At 39.6% G+C, this 27500-nt stretch overlaps 2 protein-coding genes across 3 annotated transcripts in view; both read right to left on the minus strand.

The window, feature by feature from the left end:
* Window positions 1–7995: 7995 nt before the first annotated feature.
* Window positions 7996–24720, minus strand: LOC143027699 (uncharacterized). Of its 2 annotated transcripts, none has more exons than XM_076189154.1 (10): window positions 24574–24720; window positions 20073–20402; window positions 19088–19231; window positions 18775–18952; window positions 16940–17069; window positions 16139–16264; window positions 15922–16004; window positions 14555–14603; window positions 13922–14047; window positions 7996–8493 (listed from the first exon to the last, which is right to left on the minus strand). In XM_076189154.1, the coding sequence occupies exons 2-10, from the start codon at window positions 20395–20397 to the stop codon at window positions 8329–8331; spliced, it is 1326 nt and encodes a 441-aa protein (XP_076045269.1). In that variant the 5' UTR covers window positions 20398–20402; window positions 24574–24720; the 3' UTR covers window positions 7996–8328. The 2 variants fall into 2 exon arrangements, with proteins under 2 accessions (XP_076045269.1, XP_076045270.1); XM_076189155.1 differs by having other exon boundaries at window positions 20073–20442; window positions 24574–24710.
* Window positions 24721–27482: 2762 nt separating this feature from the next.
* Window positions 27483–27500, minus strand: part of LOC143027475 (uncharacterized) — a 1544-nt gene continuing 1526 nt past the window's right edge. The window contains exon 3 of the mRNA XM_076188761.1: window positions 27483–27500. This exon is cut by the window's right edge and continues 298 nt beyond it. The gene's annotated coding sequence lies outside the window, so the exon portion shown is untranslated.

Consider the following 27500-nt stretch of genomic DNA (forward strand, 5'->3'; position numbering starts at 1 on the left):
CATGGGCCGTGATCATGGAATCACGAGTTAAAAACAAGTTCACGCCTACAATTGTCCGGATCAGGGAAAGGCAGGAGTTCAGTCTTCTCTTGTTTATTCTGCTTAGCGAACATGAGGATTTTACACGTGTGTTCAACACCAATGCTAGGCTTACTCTCTCTATGCGAGGTATGGCGAGCGACGCCGGGACGCACTCACGTCAAACATGAGGCAAACCCGTGTGCGTTTCTCGCTGTGTACGTGTTACTGCCAGTCAACAGTTGCCAGATGTCGCTAGCCATTTATAGAATCGTCCTGTTTTCAAAAAAGGATGTGTTTGTTGGATAATCATTTCACTTTGTGTTAAATTAATAATTAACAATTAGACTCTATAGGTAACGTTTATTCTAGTTCTAGTTAGGTATATAATTTCAAATATGATAATGATGCCATAAGATAGCGCTGTGCAGGATTTTGCAAATAGAAGTACGTGTATCTGCAAACATATAGTCACGTGCTGGGAGGTTGGTACGATGCATTGCATGTAGCTAGATAATGTAGGCCCTTGTGGACACTTAGTTGTAAGCCGAGGTATTTAATATATACTATAATAAGGAGCAATGTGCCTCTGTGTATACTTCTTTCTGTGTGTGGTTGTGTACGTAATGTCTGACAAATAAGATACGCCGGAAAAACGATCTTCTAGAAAAAGTGAAGATGAAAATAGTGTGATTCAAAACTTAAACATTAAAAAAGACTAGGTAATAAAATCCTTATATGTCATTTGCAGCAACTCCACTTCACTACGGGACTTAAATCTCGTGGGCAGCATTAGCTGCCAGCCGTACGACGTGTCATAATAATACTCGCATCATAAAATATAGTCACCGCTTTATCTATCGTTCTCTCTTTCACCCGTGAATTTTGAAAACCACAGAGAATGTGATTAAGAGCAGATTAGGGAGAATGTAAAAACACAGGGGCGACTACAATAAATATAATCAAGACTCCGATATGGCAGCGTCGCAAATCCACCTGCTCCTCATGACGCCTACGTGTGCGGCACCGTATGGTAGGGGTTAAATACTTGATTTTAGATGTTTGATGTATGCAACCCACTTACTTTAGCCTTAGATTTGAGCGTAATTTTAATGTAAATTTTTAATAATAGGAATTCTTGTAATTAACAAATTCATAATTGTAATGATTATTTCCTAATTGTGTACAGGAACAAGGCACACAACGGTGCACAGCTGCTGTTGGTAATGGCTGACGTTTACAACAATTACCTTCGTCTACGGTTGTCAGATGTCCTCCTCAAAAAGGACAGTTCTTGCGAACCTTCCACCAGCACCATTCCAATGTGCGCTGTCACTCATGCTGGAGGAACAGTTTATACGGTTAAGTCAGCTTCACAAGAGGGCATTTGTTACAATGTGGACCTCTCAATCGGCATGTGCAGCTGCTTCTGTGGAAACACAGGAAGCGTTTGCAAACATCAATTAGCAGCGTCGCAGTACAGCGCAGTTCGCCTTCCACAACTATACGCCTGCACTGTTGCTGAAAAAGAAGTCTTGTATAAGGTGAAATACGGCGACAAACCGATGCCGACATCGAATTTTTTAGATGGCTTATTTGCTGATACACCTGTTAATGCAGTATCTCATGGTAATAAAGAACCAGCTGCATGTGACGATGAGCAAGGAGATGTAGCTCTCGTTATCGAGACCTCCGCAGAGACAACAAATGAAAATCAATCAATTGACACCAGCATTGATGAGTTCACAAGCATGATCAATAGAGAATTAAAGAGAACTAAAAGCACCTGCATGCTCAGCTCCTTTGCGGTATTTGAACAGAGGCTGAAAGCCTGCAGAAATCCTGCGCAGGTTACTACTTTCCTTCTGACTGCAGGTTGCACTATTTTTAAGGCATCGGAGGCGGCAAAGAGAAAAATTCCTCGTCAGCCAACGACCATTGCTAGGCGTCAGTTTGGCCAACCAAGAGGCAAAGCTGCCTTACTGAAAGGCAAGATAACAAAAAGGAAAAGGAATTTAGCCTTAAACATATTAAAAATGTACCAAATGCTAAAATACATTGATGTTTCCATATTACTGTTTCATTTCCTATACCTAACTTATTTCAAATCAATCACAAATAAATACTAACTAATAATTAATGAAAACAATTTAGCATGAGGCATTCAAATAAATATTCTCTAGGTAATTGCCTTTATTTTAGAATACAGTTACATTTTTATTTATTATCTAGGAAGATTATGAAATACTAGTGTAAACGCCCCTGAAAATCACGGGATTCTGATTTCTCTTAACTTCCAAATAATTCCATCATTTATAGCTTGCTATTACAGTAATTTAATTTGCGTGTTATTCGATTTCGATCTCCTTTAACTATTTATTAATAAATCAAAATGCACATTTTTTCGAAATAAATTTATTATTTCGTTGCTTAGGCGATTACTTTTGATATAACATTTTCAATTGTTATATTTTAAACCAAAAGCGCATCCTAGTCACTGTCAAATGACATATAAGGATTTTATTACCTAGTCTTTTTTAATGTTTAAGTTTTGAATCACACTATTTTCATCTTCCCTTTTTCTAGAAGATCGTTTTTCCGGCGTATCTTATTTGTCAGACATTACGTACACAACCACACACAGAAAGAAGTATACACAGAGGCACATTGCTCCTTATTATAGTATATATTAAATACCTCGGCTTACAACTAAGTGTCCACAAGGGCCTACATTATCTAGCTACATGCAATGCATCGTACCAACCTCCCAGCACGTGACTATATGTTTGCAGATACACGTACTTCTATTTGCAAAATCCTGCACAGCGCTATCTTATGGCATCATTATCATATTTGAAATTATATACCTAACTAGAACTAGAATAAACGTTACCTATAGAGTCTAATTGTTAATTATTAATTTAACACAAAGTGAAATGATTATCCAACAAACACATCCTTTTTTGAAAACAGGACGATTCTATAAATGGCTAGCGACATCTGGCAACTGTTGACTGGCAGTAACACGTACACAGCGAGAAACGCACACGGGTTTGCCTCATGTTTGACGTGTGTGCCGCCGGGACCCCCCCCCCTGGCGTCCCCCCATGCATACCCTCGCTACATACCCCCTTGCTTATGCTTCAACTCTCCGACATCACGCATCACTTACACGCATACCAACCATCCAGGCACACCATGCAACATTCATACATGTAATTTCGCCACATTATCCCCCTCTACAAAGCTTGACGACCCGTCAGCTTTCACCTACAAACTTACAAAAGAACAAAACAAAACATTCTGTATCAAAAAGAAATTGAAACATCACTTCTACATTTGGAAAACAGTACATATACTAAGAACACTTAATCACATACAATGACATATCCAAATATCAAATAACATCAAATGGCATATCCTAACACATTAATAACATCAAATGTCAATCACATAGTCCGTTAACCACGCTGGTAACTTCCTATTTCTGGGAAGTCGACCAGGTCTCTGGTCTCTCTCTACTCCATCTTCACTTTCTTTCCCCGAGTCTTCATGTGCTACACCTTCGTCACTTTCAGTGTCACTATCACTTTCACATTCACGTTCAACACTAGGACTATGATCACCATCATCACAACAACTACCACTGTCACTGTCTCTCGAACCTACATCACGTTCACCCCAGGTAAATTCTCCCTCGCCTGGGTGTTTCCATAACCGATCGACATGCACTACTTTACTCGCCCGTTTTCTGCCAGGCATTTCTAGTCGGTAATTCACTGCGGATATCACTTCCGTCACTTTATATGGTCCTTCCCAGTCAGACTGGAGTTTCGGTGACTTGCCAGGCTTTCTCTGTGGATTGTGCAGCCAGACCATATCGCCGGGCTGATGCTCTGCATTTCTGGCGCGACCTTGGTACTGCCTACACATAGCCTGACCTGACACTCGCAGATGCTGCCTCAACTTTTCTATGTCTTTACCCTCAATTTCTATGTCTTTATTATCACCGGCGACATCCATGATCACTTCGATATCAAGTCACTTATCACTTCAACCTGATCCCGCTTCTGACGCCATTTGTTACGTACTCGCATGTACATTAACTCACCTTTTTCTATTGCACATGGGCCGTGATCATGGAATCACGAGTTAAAGACAAGTTCACGCCTACAATTTTCCGGATCAGGGAAAGGCAGGAGTTCAGTCTTCTCTTGTTTATTCTGCTTAGCGAACATGAGGATTTTACACGTGTGTTCAACACCAATGCTAGGCTTACTCTCTCTATGCGAGGTATGGCGAGCGACGCGAGGTATGGCGAGCGAGCGAGCGTCCCCCCATGCATACCCTCGCTACATACCCCCTTGCTTATGCTTCAACTCTCCGACATCACGCATCACTTACACGCATACCAACCATCCAGGCACACCATGCAACATTCATACATGTAATTTCGCCACATTATGTATCCTATTGTAAAAGTAAAACTAAATTAAGAGTAGGTATATACGGTTCTGTAATGTGTGAAAAATATTAAGGTTACTCCCACTCTTATTCGTTTTTTGTAAGTTAAAATTTAAGAAAAACGTTACGGATAGACTAAAATATTTTGCACATGTAACCAGGGCTGTGGAGTCGGAACACAAAACCTCTGTAGCCAAGCCCTTCCTTACTTAATTATTGTATATATTTATTGTATATGTATCTCCTTTATTGTATATGTAACACTTCTGTATTATACATGAGTACGTAATATTATCATATATTTATTGTAAATGTTTTGTATTAGTAAGCATATGTAGTCATTACGTTATATAAGTGCCCTATACATAATTATATAACCGAATATATATACGTCACTAGGCGTACGCTAAACGCGTATGCGTCTATGCCAATTGTACACCTCGTAGAATTAAGGAACTAAATATATGTTACCCTTAACCATTTTGCATGCATATTCATCATTATATGTGATTGTTCTCTTGTTTCTGTACATTCTTATGTATATACCTAGATATGTTAGTATGTATTGTTTTGCCCAATATTTTGCCCGCCTAGCAACAATGTATCAGAAACTAGGCCACGGGCGCGTCTGAATGCCCAAGCTAGGCCCCCAAGCATTCGCTTGTGACAGATTACTTCCTGCCATACTTGTGTGTAGACCTCCGCAATAAACTCCTTCCAAAATACTGCGTGTTTGGCACTTACCACACCTCCGACTCCGACTCCGACTCCTCTATTTTTGGCACCACCGACTCCGACTCCGATTCCGACTCCTCTATTTTTGGCACCACCGACTCCGAGTCCGACTCCGACTCTGACTCTATTTTTGGCACCACCGACTCCGACTCCGACTCCGACTCCGACTCCTCTTCATGTAATTAACTGATTATGGCCTTCATATTTCATAGAGCCTATACAACACACATACGCTCCAATCTTGAGTAGACTTATTTCATTATAACTGGTTTATATCAAAGAATAAAGATATATGTTATAGTGTGGCTTCCCTATTTTTTACCTCTTCATTAATAGTTTATTACTGAAGTATATATTTTTTGAAAGGATATTGAAGAAAATTCAGTAAAATAAAGATTCTATAATGTACCTCATGATCTAACTACACACTGGTACTGCTATGCGATTATTGCGATGGACATTACTCTGGTTCTGGAACCGATCTTATCAATACGAGTACAATACAAGATACAGCTGAACATGTTTGAAACGTGAAACTTTTTTTTCAACTTTAGATATCCTTATTTCAATAATTCAATGCTAAAAAGTATAGAGGGGACAAAGAAGGGGAAAGGAGAGAAGAGGTAGTATTATTGCGTTAGTCTACAGTTGAAATCATAATTATCCTACTGTTTGGCAACACAGCAGTGGGGGAAACCACCAAACTGATGGAGTGATGGAAACGACGCATATGGAACTTTACAGGAATATTACAGCTCCCGTGACTGTGTGTCAACAGAAGGTGTAAAATGGAGGTGTTTATCTAATTTATTCAAGTAATACTTTGGATGTTTATCGCTCTATGTATGAATTTGAAAGCCAGCGTTGCACAAGGAAGTTTTGGGGTTTTAGTGGAATGACCACGAAGATAAGGCGATGAGATTTATTACATTTTATAAAATGATGTTTTTTTTATATAATCTACTTATAAGGAGTGTGCACTGCATAACTCTACAAACTAGATGAAGGCATTATAAAGTGTAAATTTAACTGGAGTCGGAGTCGGTATATTTTTACCGACTCCGACTCCAGTGACACCGTAATTGCTTCCGACTCCGACCCCGACTCCACGACTCTTACTACACAGCTCTGCTTGTAACCACAAAACCCGCACACACACACACACACACACACACACACACACACACACACACACACACACACACACACACACACACACACACACACACACACACACACACACACACACACACACACACACACCCACACACACACACACACACACACACACACACACACACACACACACACTCACACACACACACACACACACACACACACACACACACGCGCGCACACACACACACGCACAAACACACACACACACACACGCACACAAACACACACACACACACACACACACACACACACACACACACACACACACACACACACACACACACACACACACACACACAGGACTCACTAGAACTCCCAAGTCTCTCTCGTGCTCGGTTTTCTTTAAAGAAGTATTATATAAGCTATACCTGCATTCTGGGTTGTGTAAGCCTACGTTTAACAGGCTACGCTTTGAGATATTGAAGTCCATTTGCCATTTCACCGACCATGTCAACAATTTGTTAAGATCGTGCAGAATTTCAGCGTCTTCTAATGACCTAATTAGGCGTCTTATCTTAGTGTCGTCCGTAAACTTACTAACATCACTATTGATCTCATTGTCTTAGTCGTTTATATACATAAAGAACAATAAGGGACCCAAAACCGAGCCCTGGGGGACACCGCTAGAAACGCTCCACCATTTGGATTTTACACCGTTTATGGTAACCCACTGTTTTCTGTCACTGATCCAAGCTCTAATCTAATAAAAAAAAAAAAAAGAAAAAAAAATCCTCATATGCCATGGGCTTTGACTTTAATTAGTAGTCTCTGATGGGGCAGAGTGTTTTTGTGTACCTATATTTTCTGTGCTTTGTACAGAGAAGAAATAAATGACAAGCATGTATGATTGAATAAGCCGTGGTGGAGGAACTCGGAGAGGTACCAATTTTTTTGCTGCATTCCTGGTGATCTACTGACCTTACAGTTTATACATTTTCTTACAACCAGGATATCTTGTCAACATTTTTACATTTTAAATAACTTTTATATTTCCATACATACTTAAGTGAAGATACAAGTAAGCGTGAGGTTTCCTCAAGCTTAATGCAGATGAAGGTGAAACTGGGAAGGGAGATGTGAGTTTTTGTAAGTGAATATGATCCTGGTAGTGAAGAGTGTAGAGGAAAGGGAGGCTTTTTAGATATATTTAGATGAGTGCATAGAAAGTCTTATGAGAAATATCATTGTAGTGGTATTTGGAGATCTCAATGACAGAGTAGGGGATGAACCAGTAGACGGGGTGGTTGGGAAGTGTGGAGTGGCAGTTAAAAATCATAGTGGAGAGTTGATGGTGGAGATGTGTTTAGAAAAATATTTGATGATAGCCAACACAGTGTTTAGAAAGAAAGTCAAACATAAGTACACATGAGAGAGGGTGGTGGATGGAAGGGTGGTTGATAAGGCATTAATGGACTATACAGTGATAACCAGGATAAAAGTAGGAAGATTTTTGGATGTGTATATTCTTAGGGGAGAGAGCGGGGGAATATCAGATATTTTTTGGTGGAAGGTAAGTTGAGAGTGTAGGATAGATGGAGAAAGAGGAAAAGGACAAAAGGTAAGGAGGTGCAAAAGGAAGAAAGAGTGCAAAATACCACATACACTTTTTTATTGGTGCATTTATTAATCATTCATGTAGCAAACATAGTGACATTACAAATGTAATATTTACTAAGTGTGCCTCAAGATCATTCTTATGTCCTAATTAATCTGCAGTGGACATTGAATCACAAAACTAAACTGGAGGTAATGCATAGTTTGAACAAACATTTGCATGTAAACAAATAATGAAGTCATCAGAATGCTCCAACGACATCGATGATTAGATGAATCCAATAGGCACGCAACAGAATAACTCATCACCTTTGAATTCGGGTAAAGAAACCTGGACCCAGGAGGACTGGATGCAGCAAGATAATTCGTCCTCCAAGACTACTGAAGGAGTGGCAACCGCAGGCCAAACGCCAATGCAGCCAAAAGGGACACAAGAAGAACGCCTTGGCTGTTGCTGACTTTGTGTCCCGAGTTCCCACTGTCAGGGTTTTCGGGACCTACAGAGCACCCGCGCACGTAGTCGAACATCTTGGAAGAAGGAACCTGCGGGAGGAAAGGTTGATATTAGTTGCTGCCACGCGTAATTTCTGTCACCTGGTAATCAAAGATTCACATTATTACAGGATATATTTTATCTGCTGTTTGACAACGTTATTCCACCTAGGAAACTCCCATCTAAACTGAAAAGGTCCGAACTGACGTAATACAAAGGCATGGTGGATGGTACTCAAACACTGAAGGAAAACATGAGTAAATTCATTGTTCCACAGAAAGTTACATTGATATTGTACTACGACTGAAGGTAACTCATGAGAAAACGTTCGTCGATAGTCCATGGCACACAAATATGTTTCCAATTCACGTTTATAAATAGCGCACCACTCAACCGGTTCCCCTGTTGATTTTTCGCCAGTTATGAGAGTGTGTTGGGCACCCAGGTGGACAAAAATGTAAAAATTAAAAGGTAAGACGAACTCTTATGAGTCAATAGCCATTCAGCTCCATCTTTCCAATCCAAATTCCTCTTGTGCTCTCAAAGTTCCCAGGCCCAGAGACTCAAGCCAAAGTAGACTCAGCAGAAAGACTTTGTACTCCCGACTTGATCGCCTCTGTCATCGGCGGGACCCATGAGAGGGAATCCGCCTTTACAGTCTAATGCCTGTCTGATAGCACAGTGTGTGACCAATTACGAAGATCCCATGTACTTGCATTGAACACTGTGTAAACTGTCTTACCCATTTTCAAGGACAAATAGTAAGTTTTGGAAGTAATTACAGCGGCACTAATGCATCTGGGTCTCTGACACCGCTGTCCCACCCCACACCCTTGACTCAATTCCCTGTAGACCAAACCATCCTTTCTGGTATGGCCAATGCTATTACTTCTAATTTCTTTTAGCACCCTCTTCCTCCTAGTGTCATTAAGAAGGCTGTGTAGGATTCCAACCTCAGGCAGTTTTGCTCAAAACCCAGGCTTTCCAAGACTAAAACCTCTACTCCCAGCAAAGGGGCCCATATTCCCAAATTCCCAGCTCTCGATCCTCTTCACATAAGACAGTTAAGTCTTCCGGAAGGTCCCAAGCCGGTGCACGATACAATGTCGAAAGACAGAATGTCGAAACGACAGAATGTCGACTGAGACAAAATGTCGAAATTTCAGATATCACGTGAATATGTACATAAACTCACCGAAAAGTGCTAACCTGTGTTCACGCTCAACAACTGAAATATCCACCAAAAAACTTGTTGCCTTTTCCTAATTAAGTGTACATAAAATATCCACCAAAAAACTTGTTGCCTTTTCCTAATTAAGTGTACATAAAATATCCACCAAAAAACTTGTTGCCTTTTCCTAATTAAGTGTACATAATATTCCCCAAAAAACTTGGTGACCTTTCCTAATTTACTTTCTTGACTGTACATAAAGTGAATATTCTAATTTCAAAATCAATTCTTGTACTACATTCATTCGAATACAATACAAAGAAAACATGGCAGAATTTGTCGTTGCTCAAAAAGCAGGAAAAAAACTTGCATACGAAGGTTTTCTTTACACCAAAAACAAGTGTGTTAAGGAAAGAATATACTTGCGCTGCGAGGACCGTGCCTGTTCAGGAAAAGCTGTAACTGTTGATGATGTGATAGTAACCACTAAAGCTCACAATATACATGGGCAAAATCCTGCTAGGGTTGAGGTCCAGCAATCGATGTCCAGGATTAGGCGCATCGCCAAAGAAACTTTGGAAGGGACGTCGCGGATATACCAAGAACTCTCCAGCCATCTTCCAGAAGAGGTTCGTTGATATCTTCCGGAAGAGTCGAGCATTAAAAGGATGATTCAGAGGTAGCGTCGTAAAAACCAGCCGGGCTTACCTCGTAGTGTTACAGACCTTACCCTACCTGATCCTTACATCAAGACAAAACAAGGGGACCCTTGGATCGTGGCTGATATCAGTTTTGGCGACAATGAGCGGATCATAGTGTTTTGTTCAAACAACAACCTGAGACATTTATCAAACTCTTCGGTATGGTACGGCGATGGCACTTTTGACGTCTCCCCGGGATTGTTTTATCAACTCTACACCCTGCATGCACCAGTGATGGGGCAAATGCTGCCTCTCCTTTTCGTGTTGACAACCAAGAAAACCAAAGACGCTTATTGTCGTATCTTCTCAGCCATCCAAGAAGCTGCATCACAACGCGGTCTGGATCTCAGAGTCAATATTTACAGAAGTGACTTTGAACGTGCTGCGATGGAAGCTGCAAAGGATATCCTGTCTGTGCAGAAGGTCGAGGCCTGTTTCTTTCACTTTGCTCAAGCGCACTGGAGAAAGGTTGTGGATTTGGGTTTGCGTGAAATGTACGTGAACGACAGCGGTTTTGCACAGAGACTTAAACAGCTCACTGCTCTGGCTTTTGTTCCCCCTTCCGACATCTCAAGAGCCTTTCATGAACTTATTTCAGATATGCCGCCTGAATGTGACCCTTTCGTAAATTACATCAGAGAAACATACATCGGATACTATCAATACCAGTCAACGAACGCCAGTACATCCAGCCTCGCCATTTCTCTGCGTCGTGGATCATGGACAAAGCCAAGTTTTCCACCGGAGGTATGGAGTGTCTATTACCGTGTAATCCAGGAAGAACCGAGAACGACAAACCACCTTGAAGGATGGCATCGGCGCTTTCAAGTAGTCGTTGGCAAGGCTCACCCAAGTATCTACGAGTTTATACTTCGTCTACAAGATGAACAAGCCCACACAGAAACTGTTCTCTCACAACTCATTGCTGGACATGAGCCATCTAAACCAAGGAAGTCAGTTAGATCAACGAATAAACGGATATCGCGCATTGTTTCTCAGTATGAGGACCGATCCATTCAGGAATATGTTAAAGGTCTAACTTTTAATATTGCATATTGATTTTTCCTGATATGTATAACATCCATTTGGACCAATACTTGTATATTTGAATCTATGTATAAATAAATGTGAAAAGAAGTTTACATATAAAATATATTATCAAATAAACATAAAACTTTTTTTTTCATCACCAACTGTAATAAGACAATCATTCAATCATTGGTGTGTTTTCGTTCAATCATTGATGTGTCTTCGATAGTACAGTGTACATAGAAATAAAAATTAAACATTGTTTTGTGTGATTTCATTATCAACTGCAATAAGGCAATCGCAGTTCACTGTGGTTTCATTAATAGTCTTTTAATTAATTTAATTGTAATTGAATTGGTGTAAGTGACTGTTGTTTAAGTTGTTTTATCTTCATTGTTAAAGAAGAAAACCATGCCGGGCGGCCATGTTGGGTCGAGTGTTTTGGGAAATATCGGTCTTTATTACCGAGTTTGATTTTCTTTAAAACAACATCCATCTTCAAACAACCTCTTTTAGTCATGATTAGTCAAATACCACTAATATAAAAGGCACACATGACCGAATAATTAGTGAAATGCATATTTCGACATTATGTCGCATTCGACCGTCAGTCGTGTCGACATTTTGACCATTCGACATTCTGTCTTTCGACGTTCTGTTGTAGACCCGTCCCAAGCATGTGCCGGTGCCAGGAGCCAACTCACCTAGGGTACACTGCTGAGTGTAATTCCATACAGCAGCACAGTAGATAGCAACGGCCAGTCCAACGGATGTGATCTCATTGACCACACAGTGGTGAAAAAAAAAAAAAGCTCTGAGGTTGTGGAGTTGGCATTCAGTAGTTTCTGCCATGAAGAACTTATGTATGAATCGTACCGCAATTTCGATTTTACCCAGTCACTCACAAGAGTGTTCTGCAACTACTGGATGACAGGACAACAAGAGTGAAGTGGTGGGGTTGCTTATCTCGACCTTTTGTAATTAAGGCTGGACTTCCGTAAAACACTATGCTTGCCCGAATAGACAAACGACCTTCTAGAATCAGCCTACTCTTGCAACCAGGGTTTTCCTGTCTCGTAATGACACCAATCACATAAATTGACTTAAAACAAAGAAGGGGTACTGTATATTGAATGCAAAATATATTTTACGGGGCACACGTATGGGAACACAAGTAGCTTGTTTTTCTTTTAAACAGTGCTTCAGAGTGCAAATTTGCCTACTTCCACTGCAGCAAAACCAACAGAACAATTACGGAAGCTCCTCTTGAAAAGAAGAGCACGAACATCCTAGTAAAAGATTATGCCAGTGTGCCGAGAAACACGCTGGACAGTAGCCTGAATTGGACTCTACATTTTAACATTCAAAGAGCGAGGGCCAAGGCTGTGCTGGCCAAGCTGAGGTGCTTGAAGTCCACAACACTGGCCACAAAACGTCGACCGCGCCTAGCGCTGGTCAGACCAATGCCATACTTCACAAAGAATAACTTTCACCAGAAAATTCAGAACGTTGCCCTTCGTTTCATCACGGACTCAAGATGGAGCGACTACAGAACCCTTGAATACCCTTACCACATTGTAAAGATCCGACCACTTAACCAACTAAAAATATACTGCATTCCAGACATCTTGACAGACATTATAACAAGTACGAACATCTGATACAACATAACGTCAATACCTCACCACAGACTGCTTGTCTTTAGTGCCCTATATCTCACCGTCATACATGAGAAGCCGTGTCTAACTTGCATCCTTTTACCAGTCATGATTTAACTAATTATACTAGTTTCAGATAACATGCACATCTATAACAATTTTGAAATGGCTATATATTGTATTGTACTTCCCGCAATACATACAGCTGTATCGAGCCAGTTTAGTGAATGTAATAAAGAACATAAGCAGTATTGTTTCTCATAGGATAGGTCGATCCTGTATTGAATCATACAGGCTAAGCTGACAAACTCGCACTCGTGCCCTATGTATATCATATATAAGAAAAAGAATCAATGATTATGACATGGTGGATCGTTAATACCTTTTGTAAAATCCATATGGATATATGAACTATCAGGGGCCTAATGATAACGGGAAGCTTTCGAAAGACCTAATACATTAGAAGTCCTTGTAGTAGGGTACTGTAATTTCTAATACCGGACACACTTCGGGATATAACGGATCTGTCCGGTATTTCCATCGGATATAACAGATCCTCGGTTATAACGGATCTTCGGATATAACGACAGACAGACCCCTGTCCTCATATCGAGGGTTTACTGTATTTTAGAAGAGGGAGATTCCATGTTTATTGAACCCTCTTCCAGAGCTGCAAAGAGGGAGAAATAGGGTAGGGTAGGTGATAAGATGCATATAAAAATAAAAATGAATTGGGACTGAGGGATGGGAGAAGGGGCGTTATGAGGATAAAGAAAAGAGTAGCGATAGAGGAAAGACAAAAACTAAATGAGGGAGAAAAGTCGAAGGTAAGGGTGCATCGCAGATGTGGACGGTGAAGCGAGTATGGGATTAGATGCAAGGGAGAGGAAGGAAGGGAGAAGAAAGATGTAGGTCTCACCTGCTCCATATTCTTCATAAAAGTATCTGGAACTATCATAATGTCGCGGTATGTAGCATCAGCTTTAGCTTGTTGTTCGGACACCATCTCTGAACAAAACTGGTCGCAGACGTGGCTCCCACAAGTCTGGGTGGAGAATAGATAACGCGTTAGTACGGTCATAGATTGATATTTGCATGGGTCGGTCATCATGCGGACTGGTCGGTTGAGACAGAAATCAGCAATTGGAAGACAAGTAATTGCTCTGGGTCAGTACCCGCATGGGTTAGTATACAAACGGGTCGGGTCGGTCAAGATAGAAGTCAACGAAAGCAGGGGCAGTAATGACATAGGTTACGATCGGCTAGAGTATGGAACAATAGGGCCGTTTACATGGGTAATAGTATGTTCATTCTTTCCAAAAATTACTCCCGTTGACAGTACCATTGACTTTTATTGTGAAGAGTTCTACATCTGTTATCTTATAGTTAACGTATTGCAATGCTCGTAGCTGTATCGAATTTTTTTTTATTATTTTGAGTTGTAAAGGCTGTCGAATCTTGAATATGAAAATACTGTTTAAGACTAATACATGCGTGGTTGTTGCTTGACAACCATTTCCAGTTCCAACACAATAAACTTATTTCCACTTACATGGTGATTGCACGAGTTGTGTGAAGTCGGATAGTTATGCCCGTTGTACCTGGAAGCGAAAATATAGTTAGGTTATTCACAAGAACTTAGTCCATCGTAGTTTATTTATGAAGTCTAGGATGATCCTTGACCCGTACTCCTTATAGTGTTTACCTCACGCACCTGTAAAGGCAGGTTTGTACAAATTGAACATAAGCTCTTGTAGATGAGTAGAAATCCCCGCCCACACAATGACACAATGTATAGATTTCATCTTAGCTCATGACGGGCGGTTTTCTTTAACCGAAGGGCGGGTCTGAAAGAAACTCGCGGTTCGACAGACACGTTTTTAAAGTGATGTTTGAACGTGTGAACGGGGTATTTGGGGTTTAACCAACGTGTTCGACAACCAAATACCCCGTTCACACATCACTTTAAATACGTGTCTGTCGAACCGCGTTCGACGAACCGTGTAAACCCCCTCTTAGGCGCAGTCACCCATTCATACCGTTTTCTCTTTGTATCCATCCCCAGATACCTATTCATCATGGCAATTTCCATTTCCCCAGGACATTTATTTGTTTCTCTCACTCTACGGTTCACCCCACTTCTCAATTTCTTGCTACGTGTGACCCTAAATACTTAAAACTCTCCTTCCTTTAGCCTCTCTCCTTTAAGATCCACTACCACTCCAGCCCACTGCCACCATCACCCCTTGTGCATCTCATCACTTTACTTTTATTTATATTTGCTTTCAACTTTCTCTGACACCCTACAGAACTTTGTCATTATCTGCCTGTGTCACTCTTGTATGACATGAATGGAAACCATCCAAATGCTATCGTAATTTGTATCAATTGGGAACAAATGGTAGTACTTGATATCAAACTATCTCAAGAAGGCTTCAAGCATAATGTCTGTAATTTGAATGTGAGTGTTTAGTCCTTACATGTGGACCTACCCCAATTAGAGCTTGGTCCTGAACCTACAATAAAACAATCCTGTATTGAAGGTCGCTGGTAAAGTCTTTATTTTCTTCAATTACTGGATTTGGTTTGTGTCTTTGGTGGCATTAGGAGTGGATAAAGCAAAGTAGTGTTGCGAAATATTTATGCGTGAAGAAGCCACAGTACTAGTACTAAGCCTGGCCTAGATTCTTCTGATTATGCGTGAACATCGAGATGTGCATAAAGAACGTGAAGAAAGATCATGCTCTCCCTTCCTGGTGCTTAAGAATAACAAACTAGATCAACAAAAATTAGGTAAAAAAAAAAAAAAAAAAAAAAAAAATAGACGACTAGATAAATAGATAAGTAAATAAAAGGATATTATAGAATAAGTAGATTATATAAGATAACCCAAAAAGTGGCTCCATGAAACTACATTACCCATCTCTAACGTAGCAGTCGATGTATTTATTCCAACCCCATCCGAAATAGTCGTCACATTTTACACGACAAGAGAGTTGCATCTGTGAGTGAGGGGAGGAAGAGTCATTAGGATCTCTACCTAATAGCCTTCGCCGGATTCTCCAATGGACTAGTTACAGACATAAGTTCTTTAATTTTCAATTTACAAGAATATGAAAGGTGAATCTCCATTTACTTTGGATTTCCATGTCTTCCTCCACGTATCCATGGCAGGCATGATGTCCTGCTTGATGCGCTCCGTCTCGAATTCGTAAGCGTTACGCCACTTCAAGACGATGTCACACACACTGCTCGAACTTCCCTGTAAGTTAATGACAGGTCACATCGGGCGAGGGAAGAATTAGGGTTTATGTGGATCAGTGACCCTTAACATTAATTTACTCCTAAACCTTCCGTAGTACTTCTTCCTCGTCTCCTCGCCTGTCTTAATAGTTTGCTCTTGCCTCAACGTCTTGTCCTCATGCCCTATTCTTCTCATCAAAAGGTGGTATGATAAATAACTCGATCAGTGATTGATAGACAAATCTGTGAAGTGTGAATATATATGTGCTTTATTCTATATAACGTGTAACGTTTAACTCTTTTGTACTAAGAGTGCACACAGATACAAACACGCGCGCGCTCACGCATGCACATTTTGCATTTGGCCGTCGTAGGCAATGGGCGAACGCCGCAGCTCTCGACGATTAAAAAAAAAAAAAAAAAAAAAAAAAAAAAAGAGGATTGGCACATGGCGTCCTTTAGGGGAAATATTTAGAAAGTGATTTAGTGTATTTGATAGTGTAATTAATATAAACTGTATGTATGTATGTATGTACGAGTATGCACTATGCATGTATGTGTGTGTACATGTATTTCTGCATGGGTTTAGGTTACATATAAGTTGACTCTATTAAAATTAGAATATCCTATCCTGAACCATGCTACCAAACACTTATGACAGATTCACCTTAACTGTGCATGGAAACCGACTTACCTGCCCGTAAAGTCCTAATTCTGCAATATAACGGAGGGCTGTCGTTTGCCAAAGAACTATCCTAGTGGTGGCCATATCCATGTAATGCAAAAGTGACTTCTCTTTGTGAGTTACACCATAGTAGTCAGAACTGGAAAAAAGAACAATTATAATCTGACCTGCTTATTTTTTACGGATTTATCTGCACTGCAGGTCGGCGCACGGGAAAATTATATCTATTCTTATTTTTTTCCCGTTTTTCCTTTATCCATTTCGAAAAAAAAAAAAAAATTGACCGAAATATATACTGTACTATCCACAATGTTCATTTGACCTTCCTAAATCTGTTCGAAATCCTAGGGACATGTCTAACCAACCAATGTTTTGCGAAGAAAGGGGTTTCCAAGAGAACTTGTAAGATCATGAAGCTGAATGATCAAGGTTAGAGTAAATTAATATAAATTCATACTGAGAATCCTGTGATGGTACAGGAAGGCCAAACGGCAGACTCACAGATCATGGCCCCACCTCCAGGTTTCGGCAACTCCACACCGACAATCCAGATCCCAGTTTTCTTTTTCACCCTCCAATTTACAACTTCTGTAACCTCACTTAGACTGAGGAGTTCCATCTATCGGTAGATTAGCAACCGTTACCCAGACACCAACCAGAGGATTCGGGGAGTCAGCTATGAATAGCTGTTCAAAGTACCCAAACAGCTCTACATCCATCATTAATGACGTTATTTGCCCATCAGCTGTTCGGGTAGTGTTTACCTGAGTCTAAGTTTCTTTAGGATTCGACAAGCAGTTCTGATGTCGTTTGTATTGAAATAGGCCTCGAAATTCTCAGTGATTCCCCTGACATAATTATCTTTTCCTCAAGAGAGCTCAAGTCCACCGTATCAGCCAAACTGGCAACGCAAATCGTCTATATTATTAGTGTCTCACAGGACGCCACACTACTCGACCTTGGACGGTCTCCATTGCATTCCTCGGTATCTTCTAGAGTTTGAAGATATTCCACAGCTCTTCAAGATCTTCAAAGGTGGAAAATACTACCGGATACTCTTGAGCGTGAGCATCCCTGAGCTTCTTCAGATGAAATCCTGGTGGATTACATCTCAGGATTTCCTTGGAATGGACACGTAGCCTGAATGTTGTAACCACAAGTCTACGATGGGTCCCAAAGAACTCAGCACTCCAGTAGGCCATGTAGCTCTGCAGCTTTGTATGACCATCCAACGAGTACTTACTCTTGTTATACCTGCGGCATCGCCATACCAATTCTATAGATGTCAATAATTACATCGAAGTCATGCAAAACAACGAGTGTCCTGTGGCGAGCACTGGTCAAATATAAAGTCAAGTTTAGCATAAACCATCACTTCTCAAGTTCATACACCATGGTAGAAGAATACACACACACACACACACACACACACACACACACACACACACACACACACACACACACACACACACACACACACACACACACACACACACACACACACACACACACACACACACACACACACACACACACACACACACACACACACACACACACACACACACACACACACTCTCTTTTTGTTTATCGCATCTATTGATTGTATGTCGCATCTATTGAGGAACTACAGAACTCCATTTATTCTGTTTCAGATATACGCCTTGATCTCAAGAGAACAAGGCCTATGGGGGCTCCTTGGAGGTGTGGCCCAATGGCATTGCCATGTTGTTACAATAGTTTGTCCTTGGCTACAGAAACCCGTAAGACAACAATCTAGAAGATTTTTCGAAGTTTGATAATCACAATTCTTAGCACCTGGCACGATATTTTTGCACCCTTACAGGATATCATTTAATGTAGCGTCCATCATCAAGGCAATTGCTAGAGTAGACCACGTCTTCGTCGGCTGAGAGTTTTCAAGGAAGAGATCCATGTCTTCCTGCATCCTACTTATGGCGTTGTTAGTGGCGGAAAGTATACTCTCGTCAATGGAGCTTTCTATCATGTACTCCACTTGGTCTGTAATCACGGGCCAGAAGAGTAATCGTTAGTATGCAAGTGGGTGGATAAAAACAGTAATTATGCAGGAACCAGTGACTTAGTAAAGCTTTTAAGCAAACGTAAAAAAAAAAAAAAAAAAAAAAATGCACCTACTTTTGAGAAGCTCCCAGTAGTCGGCCTCTACGGTGGTAGATGTCTGACCTTTGAAAAAAGAGGCCAATTTCTTGAAAACATGGATAGCAGGACCTACGAATTCCAACCCTGGGATGAATTCACAAATCACAGAGGTCAACGTTACTGAAATGAAACGTGGATGTTGAAAGTCTTGGTGCGAAGAGGTTCTTGAAAGGCACAGTCATTATGTAGCTAGGAAGACACCGAACTTTGAGGCCAGATGTCCAAGATTGTGCTCTTATGTCAACGTCAGCTCTAAGAGCCCCATCGGTTCATTTTCAAAACGTCAACATTAAGGTCTTCAATAATCCTTGTTTCGTCAACTATTACATGGTATGCAGTACACAAACTCATAGTCTTCCTTTTTCTGTACATGTTTTGCACCCTTTCACTGACCAAACCATATGTGAGTGACAGCATCGCCTTCCAAATGATTATATTGGTGACAGCAACGTTATTTTATTTGGCCATGCTCCGGCCAGTCCATCAAAAATAAAGCATGCAGAGGGAGCAAGTGCCGATTCGTCAAGTTGGAAGATCATAGAAAAGAAAGGAAGAAACAAATGGTCAATTTCCGAGTTACATTATATTAGGCTGTCAAGCTTTGTTGGAAAGATTATATACATCATCTGGTAGTAAGATCTACAATTAGAACAATAAAGATAGCAGTAAGAATACAGTGCCATTAAAAGACGGTTCTGTATACATCTTGCAAGCAGTTGACACTGGACCCGCGGCTAGGAAGGGAAAGAAAACTTGACAAGTGGGTGGGTCATATATATATATATATGTGTATATAATGTATATATATATATATATTTTATGTATACATATATATATATATATATATATATATATATATATATAATGTGTGTGTGTGTTTATTCTTTGAGAAGGCAGAAGACAGGAAACGGCGACATTAAGAAGAACCTTGTACAAATCAACCGAATCCTCTTGTACTTACGTTCAAGGTCCAAGTAATCGTTTCCCTTCACGAGGACGGGAAAAAGCGTTTCATTCTCCGGGGGTGAGAGGCTGCGACACGGTGTAAATATGCCCCGGGCTCCCTCTGCGGCGACTTGCTTGGTAGCTTCCTCGATCTTATGTAGAGGAGGACGGCTTTGGTCAAATGTCACATTGTGAGACTGGGGCTCCTGGGCCTTAAGAGGGCTGCTGCTGCCCCTGAAGCTGTTAGTGGGGTTACCTTCTGTTAAAGCTGTTCCGTTCCTCTGTCCAGAGAGGAAGTTCATCTGCAGCAGAAGGAGCTGCACCACAATTAGCCAAGTCATGGCACCTTGAATAGAGGGTCCAGGTTGTCTTTTAGTCTGGTTAATCTAAGAATAAAATAAAGGGCAATATATAGAAGAAAAAAAAACGAGTGGAGGAAAAGGTGGATGAATGAATAAATGTACTGATGAATACATAAGTATATTTTCATGAAAATAGCAGTTGTCGACAAGACTGACGAGTCAAATACCATATGAGGACGGAGCCTTTATTTGTACGACGTTTCGCTTATTACAGCTTTTTCAAATACAAGTTGTGATACATATGCTTGAGATTAAATAAGGGGAAAGGAGGGAACGGGGAGAGAAAAGAAGTAGGGGGGAAGGAGGAGGAGGAGGAGGAGGAGGAGGAGGAGAGGAGTAGGAGGAGGAGGAGACAAGGATTGAACACTGGGAAAGGTTTTGGCCACCATTCTCAACGTCCTCCTCCTCTTCCATTCCCCCTACTTCTTTTCTCTCCTCGTTCCCTCCTTTCCCCTTATTTAATCTCAAGCATATGTATCTCAACTTGTACTTGAAACAGCTGTAATAAGCGAAACGTCGTACAAATAAAGGCTCCGTCCTCATATGGTGTTTAACTCGTCACATAAATATATAGAACAATCAATGTTATTTGCTGCATAAAGCATTAATTGTAGATTAGATGAAATGTATATATATATATATATATATATATATATACATATATATATATATATATATACATATATATATATATATTATTATTACGTTATTATTTTTATGAATACTTTTCCTTTTCTTTATGTTTTACCCATGCTTATCATTCTAACTTATGATGTATTTGTCATCATGTACTATGTATGTTCATGTGTAAGTGCAAACTGCACCATTAATGCAATGTGCAATCCAGTATGTAATCAACTTCACATATTATGTTTATCAAAATTAAGAAATGTGCTCTGTATTCTTCACATGTCAAAAGTCACGTAAGCACTCGAATACGTAGTCGACCGAAAGAAAGGCAGATTGACTGTCGTCAAGCGTCGGCTTCTTCCATGGTAGTGAGCCCTAAGTACCTTTTTATACACTTCTAGTTGGCTCGCAACCGACTTCGACCGAGAGACGACCGATTGACTGTGAAGTCAGAGCCGGATTTCCGTGACTAAACCCTCCCCCCCCCTACTCGGCGTTAGTTCTAAACCCCTTGATGAAGTACACCATTTCATGTCGACTTCTAAATAACCGCACGGATTCCCTTCACCTTTTCGTACTAATCCGCTTTCTTGACAAGACCTCTGGTTAGGCTGGACTCAAGAGAAGACTTTGTTTCGATGTGATCACCCACATAATCAATTTTTTCTATTAGGGTCTCATTCTAATTGTTAATATCTTATGCATTATCTTGTGTATTATCCTTGTTTTTGGTTCATTTGACCCACGGATACCCCATTTTCTTATGTATTAATAATGTCTGTTTTCTATTTATATATATCTGGAATCTTTTCATTATTTGTTACTCTACCTCTAGTCTTAGAGTAAATTGACGATTACAGACCGGATAACTCCGTTTGAGAAAGAGTACTAGAGGTGAGCTGACCATAGGCCCCGTAACGTAACAAGTAGCGACACTTGGGCAGCTCCATATCGTAACAGTGACACAGATAAACAAAGACATACGTGTGAATAGGTAAAGTGTAAAACGCATTTCGATACATACAAACTTTTTGCTTATTTGTACCGAAATTTGGTGTATATCGACTCCTCCCTCATTCCTCCTTTCTGCAGCTGCCCTCTTATTTCTCCTTGAACTCTTCAAGTAGATTTCACCCGATGGGCGCGATATCCTCGGAGATGAATGTAGTGGCTATCGTTACGGTATACAAAACATGCACTTATTATTAAACCAGTCTTGTATTTGCCTTTTCCTTCCATTATTCCCTGGCACCTTATGTGTAAATGCAAAGAAAATTTTCCCATTTCCTCTTAGTTCCGTTGGTATTCATGAATTCCTCCCAGCCTGCTTCTTCAAAGAATTTCCTCAGGCCTGAGAAGCCCACTTAACGCCAACTCAAATTCACGTGCTATTGTGCCACATTTTCCAAAAATGCTAAGCTATTTCAGTGAGCTGCTTCTTTAGTAAGAAGCAAGTCAAACTTTGTGGGAGTGTTATTCCCTCTAACTGAAATCACGTACCTTACTCATGAAGAACACAAATATGGAGGAGTGCTAGAGACTTCAAGGCACTCCATTTCCCTTCCATCTTTCATCCCTATCCGTAGTTATCTAACCTTCTCTTAAAATAAATGATAGTTTCAGTGCTCACTACATTTTTACCAAGTCTATTCTATTCGTTAACAACTCTGTTGGTAATCCAGTTCTTGTTTATTACCTTAAATCTAAATTACAAAAGATCACAAAGGCTGAGCATGCCGACAGTAGACCTTTTGGTCTATAACTAGGTCGGATGCGAAAAAATTATAATGATGATCAATAAAAATAAATAAATAGAAAATTATAATAATGTAAATAATAATAAATACGATAAATGCATAAGTATAGTTAAATAATAAACAAACAGGTAAATAGTAGATAATAATACATTGACATATAACTAATAATAAATGAGAATCAAGCAAATAGTAATAAACAGACAAATGATAACAAAACAAATAAACAAACAATACAAAATAAATTATAATCATTACAGCATCTTGCTTAGGTGTTTATCTAAATGATTCTAAAAGCTTCAAACTGAACTACATTGCACTGCCTCTGCAGGAAGTTTATTCCACTCATTAACTACACGGTTAGCGAAGTTGTTTCTACCCACTTCCAAATTAAATCTATTTCCTGACAGTTTGAGACCATTGTTTCTTGTCGGATTCTTATTCAGTGTGAAACTTTTGATGTTGTTAATTTCCTTTAGAATCTTAAAGACCTGTATCAAGTCACCTCTGAGTCTACGCTTTTTTAGGGAGACCAGATTCATATGTTTAAGTCGATTTTCGTATGATTAATTTTGATATTTGGAATTAGTTTTGTGGCTCGCCGTTGTATTTTTTCCAATCTGTCAATGTCTTTAATGAGATTCGGTGACCATAAGGAAACAGCATATTTCAAATGAGGACAAATTAATGACTTAAATGCGGGTAGTTTGTTAATGAGTGATGGACTTTTGAAGTCAAAATATCGTGCAATCAGTCCTAGAATCTTATTTGCTTTCTCAGAGGCTGAAATACACTGCTTGGATGATTTGATATCGTTACTGATAACTACGCCGAGATCTTTTTCACTATCCACATTTGTTAACGGATTTCCAAATAACTTGTAATTGTACTTACTGTTATTTTTACCTATGTGCATTACCTTGCATTTACTTGTGCTTAAATTTCATTAGCCACTTTTCAGACCATTGCTTTAATTTATCTGAATCTTCTTGCATATCTAATTGGTTTAAGTGATCATTTACCATTCCGCACAGTTTTGTATCATCAGCAAATTTAGAAACAGTAGATTTTAGTCCATGGTGTATATCATCTATGAATAGGAGTGGCCCAAGAACGGAACCTTGAAGAACTCCACTCGTAACATTTTTCCATCTAGAAGTTTTTCCATTTAAAACAACTGATTTTTCGATCATTCAACCAATCACTAGTCCAACTTAATAGGCTACCACTTATTCCATGTGAAGCTGATTTAGTAAGTAGTCTTTCGTGGGGGACGGTATCAGAAGCTTGTATAAAGTCTAGATATATCAAATCTATATTGCTTTTTTAATTCATCTAATATTATTCTGTTATCGTTTGCTTTTGTGACAGTGAGAAGTTTAATCTCATTAACCAAAGTCATTTTCCCTTTTTAAGTAGATTAATGTCTGCTGTCTGAGGCGGATTGGTATGCATGCGTATGTATGTGATTCACCATGGTCTTGAATCATGTGTTGGTCCCGGATGAGAGCTCAAATTTCGTACAGGACCCGATCTATTTACGATCACATGCGTGTCTTGACGTATTGTTTTCGGCCTTTGAGATGTCTTTCTAACAATGATTTTGTTTGTTGTAATGTTGTGGGCACCCAGACTTGGTTCATGACGCACCAGATATATTATATTTGAATCTTTATAATACAATAGTACCCACTTGTGTTGTTTGGTAACAATCACGGATAAATAAAGAACGAGGTCGCATGTGTATCTTCTTTCAATGCACCACACTCACCGCTTATGAAAAACGTCCCAAGCTTTTAAACAAAATATTATGCTTCTTGGCCAGCAGATATCCAGATATCCTCACGAAATGCAGAAGCAACAGACTAATAGAAGACCTAGTCGAATTCTCTATTTTATATCCGAAAGCCTTTATCAGCTGATAACTTAATCAGTCGCTTATCTTATTAGCCAGCCTACTAACGACGCACTCTTGTGTTTGGATGTATATATATATATACAGATATATATATACATACATATATATATATATACATATATAGATATATATATAATTTTTATGACAGTTGCATGCAGGATTCGAATGAACTGCTTTCGGCCATCCGTAAGATCACCTTCACAGAGCTCTGTGAGGGTGATCTTACGGGTGGCCGAAAGCAGTGGGTTCTAATCCTGCATGCGACTGTCATAAAAATTATCGGATCGATGTCGTTGTTCCCAGCGAATTTCTCTCATATATATATATATATATATATATATATATATATATATATATATATATATATATATACATATATGCTGAGACATTGTGACAAGTTGATGAAACAATATAGATATAATGTATCTAGACTTTGCAAAAGCTTTTGATACCGTCACCCACGAAAGACTACTTACTAAATTAGCTTCACACGGAATAAGTGGTAGCCTATTAAGTTGGACTAGTAATTGGTTGAATGATCGAAAACAGAGAGTTGTTTTAAATGGAAAAACTTCTAGATGGAAAAAAATGTTACGAGTGGAGTTCCTCAAGGTTCCGTTCTTGGGCCACTTCTATTCATAGTATAGATAAATCATATAGACCACGGACTAAAATCTACTGTTTCAAAATTTTGCTGATAATACAAAACTGTGCGGAATGGCAAATGATCACTTAAACCAATTAGATATACAAGAAGATTTAGATAAATTACAGCAATGGTCTGAAAAGTGGCTAGTGAAATTTAAGCACAAGTAAATGCAAGGTAATGCACATAGGTAAAAATAACAGTAGGTACAATTACAAGTTATTTGGAAATTCGTTAACAAATGTGGATAGTGAAAAAGATTTCGGCGTAGTTATCAGTAACGATATCAAATCATCCAAGCAGTGTATTTCAGCCTCTGAGAAAGCAAATAAGATTCTAGGACTGATTGCGCGATCTTTTGACTTAAAAAATCCATCACTCATTAACAAGCTACCGGTATATAAATCGTTAGTTTGTCCACATTTGAAATATGCTGTTTCCTTATGGTCACCGAATCTCATTAAAGACATTGACAGATTGTAAATACAACTAGGTAAATACACACATACGCACACATGCGCGCGCGCGCTATGCTATTGGAGGAATTGATGATATTGTCCTCGTGGGAGACTTTAATTACAAAGAAATTAATTGGGATGAATGGGAAGCATACTCGTATGGTAATGAAGATTCCTGGGGAAATAGAGTCAGATATTACGATGGAAAACACGATAACTGTTGACAAAAGGCATGACTAGCAAACGGAGATGACGTTTCAGCAAAACTTGCCACGGTTCCCTGAAATATCTATCTGGAAGATGGGGGTACTAAAGCCAAAGAATGAGTTTTACCGGCATGGCAGACCCAATTTCTGGAAGACGAATTTGTCGGACTCAAGAAAGCCAAATCGAAGGCATTGATAAATACTGTGGGCACTGAGAAAAATATGAAATATTTCCTTTCCTTTAGAGATTGGGTGTTAGTAAATATGTACCGAGAACAAATGTTGTTTCATTAAAAACAGTGAGATAACGAAAAGAAACCAGATAATGTTTGGGGTAAATGGAGGAAGAGAATAACTACTAGAGCTCATGAGGTAAACAAATTAGCTAGAGATGTCTACACAAAAACAGAAGAGAGGCGGAAAGGAACTTTGAAAAATGTACCATTTATAAATTCAAGGATGAACCAAAACTATTTTTTAAGATTATGAATGGAATCTCCAAGCTAATAGTGCAAGCGTCATTTCGTGCCGAAATAATGAGTTAAAGTTTCATATTTGTTTTCGCTAAGGATAGTGATTTTGTAGGGTCAGAGCCTGGTGATTTCTCAATTTCGATACTTAAATAATTCAGGGGGCAAATGGTCTTAATATTCAGTGTGTGTTCACTAAAAGTAAGAGTAGTACCGTAGGATGGCAAACATTGTAGAAGTAACGAGTTGTCACTGAATCATAGACTCATGTCCCTAAACTGCGCAAGATTAAAATTATGTGATGGAATTGTATAAGAAATAAAACATTGCGTCGTCACCCGGAGGAGCCAATAGGCCACCAGGCCAGCGTTGCCGTTACATACGCCAACTATCATGCTACTTGGTAGTCCCGCACGAAAGCGGTGTCTAAGAGCTACAGCTAGCCAACAATCTAATCAGTAACCTTGAATATAAGAACTAATAATACTGATGACCCACTTTCGGAGAAGAATAAGCGAAGATATAGAGATCTGTATATTTCGATCACTTACTGTGATCCTCTTCGGCAGATATAAGTTACAAAGTACAGAACAATATGTATTTATAGTAAAGCAGTGAGGTAACATGAGGGGACGAGGCTCAGGTCAACACGCCCGGCACGCATGCTCGCATCTTGGTGCCGGGCGTGTTGACCTGAGCCTCGTCCCCTCATGTTACCTCACTGCTTTACTATAAATACATATTGTTCTGTACTTTGTAACTTATATCTGCCGAAGAGGATCACAGTAAGTGATCGAAATATACAGATCTCTATATCTTCGCTTATTCTTCTCCGAAAGTGGGTCATCAGTATTATTTTACATATGTGCTACGACATATCTTTGTTGTGGATAAGAACTAATGTTGAAGAATAAAATTCATTATCTACTACTTAATGATTTCAAGAAGGAAAATGAAGAACCACTCCACGCTTTTTCTGGCGACAAAGGTAATTTATTTA

This window comes from Oratosquilla oratoria, chromosome 8 (assembly GCF_046742065.1).
Source record: "Oratosquilla oratoria isolate Oo_2021 chromosome 8, ASM4674206v1, whole genome shotgun sequence".
NCBI classification, from domain to species: Eukaryota; Metazoa; Arthropoda; class Malacostraca; order Stomatopoda; family Squillidae; genus Oratosquilla; species Oratosquilla oratoria.

Bases quoted from the DNA above. Each gene is read 5' to 3' on its own strand.
- LOC143027699 (XM_076189154.1), bottom strand. From the start codon at position 20,397: ATGACTTGGCTAATTGTGGTGCAGCTCCTTCTGCTGCAGATGAACTTC. The intron at 14,048-14,554 runs GTAAGTGGAAAT...TTCTCCACCCAG, and splicing joins ACAACTCGTGCAATCACCAT to ACTTGTGGGAGCCACGTCTG. The intron at 8,494-13,921 runs GTGAGACCTACA...TTCCTCCCGCAG, and splicing joins TTATGAAGAATATGGAGCAG to GTTCCTTCTTCCAAGATGTT.